Source organism: Eubalaena glacialis, chromosome 7 (genome assembly GCF_028564815.1).
Source record: "Eubalaena glacialis isolate mEubGla1 chromosome 7, mEubGla1.1.hap2.+ XY, whole genome shotgun sequence".
NCBI lineage: Eukaryota > Metazoa > Chordata > Mammalia > Artiodactyla > Balaenidae > Eubalaena > Eubalaena glacialis.
Window position 1 is genome coordinate 5,283,613 of NC_083722.1, and position 11,344 is coordinate 5,294,956.

Here is an 11,344-nt window from a genome sequence, read left to right on the forward strand (position 1 = left end):
ATACGGTCTGCTCTACTTCCAAGGCTTTTTAATGCATTCTTCATCTTGTTTATTGAGTCCTTCAGCTCCAGAATTTGTTTGGTTCTTTTTTAGAGTTTCAATATTTTGGTAAAATATTCCTTCTGTTAATTGATTCCATAGCTCATTGAACTGCCTGATTTTCTCATAGCTCCCCGAGTTTCTTTATGACAGCTATTTTGAATTCTCTATCAGTTAGATCTCAATATTCCATGACTTTAAGTTTGGTTTCTGGAGAATCATCATTTTCTTTTTGTGATACAGTGTTACTGTGGCTCTTCTCTTCCTTGGTGCTTGATGAGTTGTTCCTCTGCCAGTGCATTTGAAGTAGCAAATACCTTTCTTCTTTAGATAAACCTTTTTTCTTTTTCCCCTCTCTTGATTCTAATGATTCAATAGGTTAGAAATTAGAGGACTTTCTTTTGTTTTCCAGCAGGTGGCATACATAGCACAAGTTTTCAGTTTCTCTTACCTGTGCTACCTCTGGTTACATTTGAGAGTTGGCACTCTCCACCCTCCATGGCCTCTGACAGTTGCCCTTGCTATTGCTGCTTGTGCCTCTAGGGTGGTTGGTGCCTTGCTGCTGCTGGTGTTGCTGCCTGGGGCACTGGGATGGTGGTGGGCGCTTCTGCCACGTCCAAGATCCCCTGAGTCACAGGCTCTGCCAACAAGCGGGGAGGGGAAGAGAGTAGGGATCATGGGCACCCTGTTGTGCCTGGTGGTGTCAGGTTCGTGGGTGCTGCCACTGTGGGCTGGATTGGGGGGGCAGAGTTATGGGTGCCCCTGCAGCTGGAGAGATGAGGTTGTGGGCCCCACTGCCACTGCTGCCTAGTCACCTATGGTTGGCTAGTGCTACTGTGGCCAGGAGGCTTGAGTCACGTGTGCCGCCTCTCCTGCTGCTACTGGGTTCTCTGAGGCCGTGGGCTTAGCCACCATGGCAGGGGGACCAGGATTGCAGGCACCACCTCCACTGTTCCCCCAGTTCTTCCTCCTCTATGTATTCCAGTGCACCCTCCTTTAGATGTACAGCTGCGTGGAATTCTCCAGCACCCTGGTATGTTCGGCAGATGCACGTTTGTTGAGTTGTGGATGTTTTACTAGTTGTAGATTGAAGGGCTGAGACAGAGAGAGCATCTCAATCCACCATGATGCTGATGACACTCTCGTGAAGCCTCTTTTGAATAAAGACTTTTTTTTCCTCATTAAACCATTACCTCACTATGCTATGACTCCTGTGAACACTGGAAAGTCAGATGAACATACCTCCTGATTGACTTTCTGCCCACAATACAGTTTTGGGGGGTTTAAAAAAGGACAGTAAGTTGTAGTAAGAAAACACTAAAATGAATATGACATAACAACCCAGTAAAAGATCTCTGAAGGGGTGGGCTGAATAACTTTCTAGAATTTAGGGACACTGGATTCTTATATTTAGTGTTTTTTTCATTGCTCTGAGATAAAGACAACTATCCTTACTGAGGCCTACAAGGTCCTGATATTGACCTTGATATCTAATCCATGCTACCTTTCCATCCTCATCAACAACATCCCTCTTCTCCCTCCAACCCAGCAACATTAAGCTTCCTTCAGATCCATGAAATGAAGGTACCATGCTCCCTGCAGCCACAGGGTTTTTGCACTTGTTGTTACTTCTGCATGGAATGCTCTCCCACCCACTGTTACCTAACTACGCCCACTCATCCTTCAGAGCTGAGCTCAATTACCACTACACTTCAGGGAAGCCTTACCCAAACTCCCCGACCAGGACAGGAAGACTCCCATCTTACTTTTAGTCACAGCACTTATCATAGTTGCAAGTTTATATGTAATTTTATATAACATTATATACAATTTATATGTAACTTTTATTCACAGCACTTACCACAGTTGAAAGTTTACATTTACTTATGTGATTGTTTAAGTCTATCTCCTCTACTAGGGTGTTCTTTTCATGAGGACAAAACCCACATCTTTTTGGTTTTGGTTTTCTTTTTCAGCCATTTTATAACCAACACATAGCACAGGGCCTAGGATATGATAGATGCCTGAAAGTTTTTATTGACTGACTGAATGGCTAGATGCAATGGGAAATAGGAAGGAACAATCTTGAGAAACCCTAATTAAACAGCTTTTTAAAATGTTCTTTTCCAGACCTCAAAACAGGTAAATAAAGTTCTCTTGTAAATGCTCCTTCCAAATAAATGAACAAAAAACCTGCTTATACTTGTAAATGATACATAACAGCCATAGCTTTCTCACCAAACTCACAAGGATAAGGCACTGTTTATGCTATTCTTGGATTGTTATCTATTTGCCCACACAAATTCTTAAATTTTTTATTTTTTTATTCAGAGAGTACACAGACTTTATACTGTTGGCATCTTCAGTGCTCTTAGGATACTACATACCAAGAATCAACAATTCAAAGACAAATTAATGTTTTCACTTTGGTAGAAAGACAAACATTTTTTGCTTGTCAGTAGAAATCCCACATGATAGAAAAACCATAAACTTTTCCTGTCAAATAATTAATACCTCTGTACTTCTTCCTCTTCTAACCTTTTCCTTACCGTAAACTCTGAGTTCCAATCAATATGATTCACCAAATATAAAAGCTTAGTATATTCAAGGCATCATGCAGATGCTAGGGTGCATAAAAGGATAAGTAAGACAGAGCCCTGACCCTCAAAGAAATGATCATTTGGTAGAACTAATCCCCAAGTATGGACTTGATTTTATTAGAAAAAATTGTTTCTAAATTGAGTAAGATCTCAGAAGGCATTTTCCCCAGAGAAGCAATGTCCCTCATGCTGATCAGATGATTTAGCACTACTTACAAAAGTCTCAGATTACATACAGTGTTTTTTGTTTGTTTTTTAAAAACACATCCTTTAATACCCTACAGGCTGTACTAACCATTAAAAATCTTACCTCCTCTGTTTTATAATTAGCTCTCAGATCAAGCAGGTTAAAGCTATTCTCCTTATAAAGTGGTTGTTCAACATCACTGTGTAAATTTTCCTCACACAAGAAGCCTTGAGGTTGACTAGGGTTGAGGGCAGATTCCATGGCAATACTATTAGCCAGTGACATTTCCATGAATTTCAGCATCTCTCCACTGCAGTGGATTAGAGGTGGGCTTCTAGGAGGTTGTCTGACACACTCAAGAACAAGTTGATCTTTATTTGTGGAAGTGCTAGTTCCCTTTGGATTTTCTTCCTTAAATGAATCTTCCTGTATATTGGTGTCTTCTGCATAATTATATACATGACGTTGCAATTCTGGCTCCTCTGTATAAGATAAGCCTTCTGTCAGATTTTGAAATGTTATCATTTCATTATTAAATGCTTCTGTCTGATGAAATTTGCAAAGGGGTTCAAATTGTCTGAAGGAAGAAATGCTGGTGTCAACTGGCTGAGTTGGTACATTCTGTGAGTAATTTCCAATGTTGACATCTCATTAGAAAGAGAAAGATGGAAATAAGAATTAGCTGACCTGAAATTTATGACTTAACAGTTACATTTACATTTATGAAATCAACTGTTGGAGGCTTTTATGCATTACATATATTTCAACCTTTTTCACTGAGTGTATTTGTGCTAGCAGACACAACAAAACTTTTTCATGTGGAGGAAAAAGTCATCAAGGGACTGCTACAAAAAAGCTTGTTATATATCATTCTTGTCAAACACCATTGCAACAAATTCCAAGACATCTTCAAAATTCTTTCGTTGTACTGTAATTTTAAAATGTTTCAAAACAATACAAACGCACAGCACATAGTGTAATAGCAAACACACATAAACTCATTTAATCTCACAACAATCTCATGAGCTAGGTACTGTTATTACCCCTGTTTTACAGATAAGAAAACTGAAACATAAGAGATGTTAAGTCAGTTGCCTAGGGTCACAGAGCTGGTAAGCAGTGCATCTGGGATTCCAGAATACTATTTCTAAATGCTATGCTATACTGTTTCTCAATATGACAAATTACCCAGATTTAATACATTTTAAAAAATAAGAAGCAAATAAAGACAAAATGGAAAGAAGTAAAGTGTTACAAATTAATAAATGACCCTTCCCTTCTACCTAAATTCCCTCCTTTTCCCCTCCCCAGAGAGAACTACTATACTGAAGCTGGTATTAATTCTTCCCATCCATATTTTTCTAATTTTACTACTCATTTAAGTACCCGAAATAATACATATCAAGTTCCCAGACTTCCTCATTTTGTGACGCCTTAAAGTCTGCAATTTTTTCACAGCACCCCTAGACCAAAAGAAATACTTAACAGTTCCATTTATTAAGTAGTTAAGCTCAAACAACTTAACGATTTTTCCTAACAACTTAGTAGCTGTTTAAAAATACACATAAACTGTAAAAGAAAAATATTTTATTTCATTCTTAAACAACCAAACTTGCCTGCTAGTTGGGTACACGACTGAGCACAGCACAATGTCTCAAACCTTGGAATCAAGCTGGAAGCCAACCCTCACTTCTGACTTCACACTGATTTTCAGGAAGTACTTGCTTTTTATCACAGAAACCTCCAAAAACCCATCTTTGCAAACAAGGCAGCATAGAAAGGATTATAGTATGGTTTTTATACTGAAATAGTGAACTATCTTAAGCTAGTAGTTTGTGGGGTCCAACAGATGTCCAGTATCACTGTTTTCTTCAAATTTCAAAATATCCTGCAGCACCCTGGGCAAACTGTGGGTACACAGTATTATTTTGTTTTAAATTTTTTATATAAATAACAACATGTTTTATATATATCCATATAAATGTCTATTTCACTTAAATTTTTGCTTTTCAGACTTAGCCATGTAAATACATGTAGATCTAGTTCATTCTAAAGGATTACACTTTATTCCCTTTCTGTTAGATATTTGTTTCTAATTTTGCTATTAAAAACAGCACTGCAGTAAACATCCTTATACACATTTCCTTGTACACTAATTTAAGAATTTTGGGGGGCTTCCCTGGTGGCGCAGTGGTTAAGAATCCACCTGCCAATGCAGTAGACACAGGTTCGAGCCCTGGTCCAGAAGATCCCACATGCCGCGGAGCAACTAAGCCCATGCGTCACAACTACTGAGACTGCGCTCTAGAGTCCGCGAGCCACAACTACTGAGCCTGCGTGCCACAACTACTGAAGCCCACCTGCCTAGAGCCCGTGCTCCATAACGAGAAGCCACCGCAATGAGAAAGCCCACGCACAGCAATGAAGACCCAATGCAGCCAAAAATAAATAAATTAAATTCAAAAAAAAATTTTTTTTGCCTAGGCTCTGGGTATATACCTAGAAGTGGAATTGCTGGATTATAGGAAATATATATCTTCAACTTTACTAGATATTGCAAAGTTACTCTCCAAAATGGTTGTACCAATTTACACTTCTACCTTTGCTTTACATCCCTCCAACCCATGTCAGACTGACACATATGAAATGGTATTTCGTGGTGTTTTTAATGTACATCCTTTCAGGTATTTAATGGTCTTGCAGGTTTCCTTTTCATGATCTGCCTATTAGATACTACGTCTCCCCAAAACTCTTATGTTGAAGGCTTAACCCCCAGTACCTTAGAATGTGATTGTATTCTGAGATAAGGCCTTCAAAGAGGTAATTAAGGTTAAATGAGGTCATAAGTGTGGGGCCCTGGTGCAATATGACTGGTGTTCTTATCAGAAAAGACACTGGGGAGGCACAGAGAAAATGCCACATGAGGATATAAGAAGACAACTGTCTGAAAAGTCTCAGGAGAAAACTCTGCTGGCACCTTGATCTTGGACTTTCAGCCTCTAGAACTGTGAGAAAATAAATTTCTGTTGAAGGCACCCAGTTTGTGGCATATTTTGTTATGGCAGCTCTACCAAACTAATAATACAATTTGCCTGATTTTCTATTGAGTTATATGCGTCTTTTTCTTATTGGAGTTCTTTATTTTGTATACTAATCCTTTGTGAATTGTATACATTGCACATGTTTTCTCTTAGTCTGAGGCTTGTTATTTTACTTTCCTGATTATACTTTGGTCATACAGAATTTTTCTTCATTTTAATGTAGTAAAATGTGTTGATTATGGTTTATATTTCTTGTGTAACTCTCTGAGCCTCACTTTTCTCATCTGTAAAATGAAGGTTAAAAACAGCCCTACTTAAAAAGAAAAAAAAAAGCCCTATTTCATAGGACTGTGGATTAAACGTGATAATGTACATAAAGTGCTTAGCACAGTACCTATTATTATAACAGGACACACACAAAATTTTAGTTTCTCTGTTTGCATATTGCCGACAGAGAGATACTCACCACCTAACAAATTGCCTAGTGTGCTACAGATTTCTTCAGAAAGTGTGAGTTTAGACTCATTTTTCCTTTTTATATACTTTATTTCATTCTGTATTAATAACAAAAAGGCATTAATATTAATACTTCTAACCTCATAAGCTTCTTCTAAAGGTATATGTACATTGCTATATAATTTTTCTTTTAGTATTTTTTGTTGCAAGGGTAGAATGTGCTTTCTGGTATCTTTCCCCACTGTATATCTGAACTCCCTTCTAATTAAACCATACTAATAGAGTTACAATATTAAATCGCAATTAAATAAGTATCTTGCTATTTCAATATTTCGGGTTTTTCTGGTAAATCAAATCATGTTACTATAAACATTCAAATATATGATAACATATATATCCCTTACTGATAATTCTTTGATGTTTATTAAATCTGGTCTAAACAACTTTAAGGTAGTTTTTATTCGAGTCATTTAACATTGCAGATACACAAAAAAAGGATTCCAGTATAAGGTGGAATCTGATTTCACTAAACAGCAATCCCTAACAATTCATGTAGCTTATTCTCAAAGTTACGTTACTTCTACATAAGATGAAAGGGTTTATTAAGTAAATTAAAAATATAAATAAGATAGTAAGAGAAATATTTTAAACGTTTGAGGAAAACATTGGTTTAATCATGAATAGCGTACCAAGTATGGGGACCTAAATGATGCTATTAAAAAATTCTTATCTCTTATTAAAGTCAGCTGGTTACAAACCTCTATTCAAAAATGCTTTTTTATAGCATTGTTCTACTTATTGAATGCATTTGAAGTACAAAAAAACCAAATTGTATTTTATAACAATCTGTTTTTTAGACGTGTTGCTGAGACCGTTCCTTCTAATTAGATTTTAAAAGTATCAAGAATAACATACATGAAAAACAAAATATAGCACTATTGACATGTACTGATGTTATATTTATACAAACTTTTTGGAACTCCTACACACTGAATTTTAGAGATCACTTCTAACACTAGTATTCTATGATATTTAACTAAAACATGCCTTTTGTTCCTTTGGTCTATACATTTTCTATAAAAAATAAAATGCTCAGTGAAACCCATGAGGAAGGACCTCCTCATATAATTTAAGACATTCATTCTTTATAATTCAATATATAGTATCTTGGTCCCTGATTAACCCTGTAATACTATGACAAAAATTTTTTTTCAAAATGAAAATAGTTCTTTATAATTATAAAAAATAATTTTGAATTATTAAAAAATAATTTTAAAATTATAAAAAATAATTTTGAATAATTTTGTCTAAAAAGAGAAAGTAAAAAACACTCAAAAGCCCACTACCCAGTGAGAAGCAGTGTGACCATTTTTCCATGTCAAGTATATATCTATACTATCAAATTTTAGGTTTACATATCTGCTATACATCTGTACAATAACTAGTCCCCTACTGATGAAAATTTAGGTTGTTTCCAATGTTTAGTTATTATGGAGAATTATGCAAATATCTCATTTGTATACTTTCCTAGAGGTAGAATTAAAAGTAAAATGTGCAGTTAAACTCTTGATTTCCTACCACTAAACAGCCCTTTAGAAAGTTATGCCAATTTATGGCCTGAATCACATGAAATTGTCACTATTTGTCCATTTTCGAACTATAGAAATGCAATTTCATATGGCACAACCTAACACACTGCTACTATTTCCCTACACTCAAGCTAACAATTATCGAACATTTAGAACATTAATGAAGATCCTGCAATATTACAACCTTTTATTTTGTGAGAAAGGGCACTAGGAATGTTCATATAGATACAAAGGAAGTCATTTACGTGCAGGGCACAGTCAATGTCATTACAAATCATTTGCAAGCTGACATAGTGGAAAATGCTCTAGACCAGATGATGTGATCTGAGTCGTTGTGCCCACGTCCCCTGGCTGCACTCATGGGACTACACCAGGATGCTAGAAAGGATTGGTTTTAACACTCTATTTGTAAGACTCTACTTTTCTTTGTACACTAATGGAACTGGGAAAACCAAGCCCTATATTCCCCTCCTCTACACCTCCACTGGAGATTCTTTTATTATTCCTCATATTTTTTATGAAATTTAATACAGAAGACAATGTGAAGGATGAAGACATCTAAACCTCCCAGAATTTATAAGCAATGCACACCTGAGGCAAGTCTGAAGTGGTACTGCTGGTTTCCATAAAGAAGGGAGAATCTGAGTGAGTTAAGTCTCAAAAAAGGCTGCTGAAATTCATAGCATCTGCTTCTGACATGCTTTCTAATTTTTCATGAGAAGCATCCACTTCAAAAGGTACAGGATCTGAAGGTGATGACCAAACTTTCTGATAGTCCTTGTTCCTAACTGTTGAATGATGAAAGGCCTCTTTAAAAAAACATAATTTTAAGGGCTTCCCTGGTGGTGCAGTGATTGAGAATCCACCTGCCAATGCTGGGGACACGGGTTTGAGCCCTGGTCCGGGAAGATTCCACATGCCGCGGAGCAACTAAGCCCGTGTGCCACAACTACTGAGCCTGCGCTCTAGAGCCCGCGAGCCACAACTACTGAGCCCATGTGCCACAACTACTGAGCCCGCGCCTAGAGCCCGTGCTCCGCAACGAGAAGCCACCGCAATGAGAAGCCTGCGCACCGCAATGAAGAGTAGCCCCTGCTCGCCACAACTAGAGAAAGCCCGCGCACAGCAACAAAGACCCAACGCAGCCAAAAAACAAAACAAAACAAAAGAAAAACATAATTTTAATGTCTATTAGTATATACAAACAAAAAGCTGTTTTCCGCTTCCCTCCTCACATTAAGAAGGCAGCAAAGTTCACTACCCTAAATTTTAAAATATCATTTGTGAAGTCATTGGAAAAATATAAAATTAGTCTGAGTATGTTACAAAGTCATGGTAACTTTGCATGGTAGTAAATGCTAATTTGGACAAAAAGAAGTCAGTATGTGTGGCTACCATCCAGTGATTCCCTAAAAGGTTTGGGACCCAGAACGTGAAGGGATCTCTCAATTACTTAATCAAAAGATATTTACAAAATAGTATCAGAGACCTATTAGGGTCCACAAAACACTGTATTTCTACTTACTTGATAACTTTCTATTCTAATACCTCATTACCAAGTCAAAGCCAACACTGAACATCAGTTTTCCCTCCCTTCCCTATGCCACACTTATTCTCTCAGGCACTTGGGTTTGAAAACCAGGAGACATCTTTGGCATCCTTCTACCTCATCACCCATGGGCTACTCAGTTACCAAGTCCTGTCCGATTCTCCTTTAAAAAATGTTCTTCATAACCCATGCTTTCTTTCCCTCCCTACGGCATCATACTGGTCCACATTCTCATGACCTCCTCAGGTCCGTCAGGGGATGGGAGTAGAAAACAAGTCCAAACACAGAGTCCAAATTCTTCTGCTTGACTTCCTAGGTCTTCCATAGCCTGAACCCACATTACCTACCCAGTCCTCCTCTGCTCAAGTCAGATCAGGCTTCCTTCCCTGCAAATAGATCACGCTCCTTACCATCTCAGCAGTCTGCCCTGGTAAGTGCTTCTCCCTCCTAAAACTTTCCTATCTACCCGTTCACCCAGTTTTTAAATTCCTTCAACGTCTTTAGTCTAAACTTCCATCTCACAATTCAGCACCTTATTCGTTGACTGTTTTAGTCTTCACCATTCTTCCAAGGGTGTTAGTGTCTGCACTCACATACTATACAGACCTCAGGAGGAGCCCATTTACGGTTTTTCAATATCCCCTACAGCAAACCAACCAGTGTTGTTCCGAGAATATATAGAATAAATCCTGCACTTAAATGATTTATTTCTATTAAAACTTTTCAATCTGCAGCCACTTAACCACTCCCCTGGGGTATTTTATTGAATTATCAAATTAATAAATAATTCGCTGAGGTTTAATTTTTTTTCAAACTTGTCATCATTTGGTTAAGGATCAATATAAAAAAAGCGAGGGAGCCAAGCCGGCTGGGCAGGATTGGTGAGAGGCCAGACTTTATGCTCACCTTTTCCTCTGTCTTCCAAATACGTAAATGCTGCCTGGGCTGTGGTGAAGGGGGTCTGAAACATCCTTCTTTTGTTTTCCAAATACAAAAAACCGCCAGGGCCTTATTCCTTCAAAATTTTTTGTTTGCAAACCTAGAACTCCCAATTATAACACTTTTACAACTTTGTTCATATGGCATAATCTACCAATTTCCTTTTTTTTTAAGTTAGGCTTCCTTTTTTCACCTTTCATTCTGTCCTTACCCAATTTATGCTAGACTTAAAAACAACAACCAAAAAAAACTTGTTCAAATGTTTGGATAGATATTCCAGAGACACTCCCAAGCTGTTTTAGGATGGGTGTTAGAAGAGGTGTCACTGGGGCTACTGGCAAAAATTCTCAAGTGTTTTTTTTTCCTTAAATTTTCAGTCGTATGTCAAATTTCAAACTTCTGAAAAGCAACTGTCTTATTTTCACCTCACAACAACGCAACAAACTTTTCAGGTCGCACACGTGTGCTCACTTCCAGGGTCCATAGCTGCTCGGCTCCACATTAAGGATTTCGGGCTGCCTCCCTCCGCACTGGGTAACGAGGGAGGGGGAAGAACGCTTTCAACCTTGCCCACGCACGGCTTTTCACACCTCGCACCGGGGATGCGGCAGCGCTGGAACGTCCCAGTGTGACGTCCGCTCGGCCGCGCCCGCCCCTCTCGGCCGCAACGGCGCCCGCCCGGCTCCCGCGCCCTCTGACCCTCTCGAAGTTTCCATTCGCAGAGTTGGGAGGTTACATGGTGTGATACCCCCCGTCCAGCAGCCCCGGGCTAGCTGACGCGTCCTTCCACGGGAGGACACAAAGCGGGGAGCAGACTCGAAAAGCTCCGGAAGGAACAGTCGGCCCAGCCTCGGCGGGGAACGACGGGAACACGAACACCCCACACGCCTCGGGTACCTCTCCCGCCCTGCGGGACGCGAACTTCCGGCGTTCAGCCCGGCGCG

General features: G+C 38.8%; 1 protein-coding gene across 3 annotated transcripts in view; it reads right to left on the reverse strand.

The window, feature by feature from the left end:
• Nucleotides 1-11,304, reverse strand: part of CAGE1 (cancer antigen 1) — a 47,262-nt gene extending 35,958 nt beyond the window's left edge. The window contains exon 1 of one of the 3 annotated variants that reach the window (XM_061194799.1): nt 11,100-11,304. Coding sequence is in view for 1 of the 3 variants with exons in the window: in XM_061194796.1 (XP_061050779.1) it covers nt 2,950-3,129 (180 nt within the window). In the remaining 2 variants the exon portion in view is untranslated. Of the gene's footprint in view, nt 1-2,949; nt 3,218-10,367; nt 10,550-11,099 lie in introns of those variants that run through there. The other 2 variants (XM_061194798.1, XM_061194796.1) reach the window with 2 other exon arrangements.
• Nucleotides 11,305-11,344: the final 40 nt, after the last annotated feature.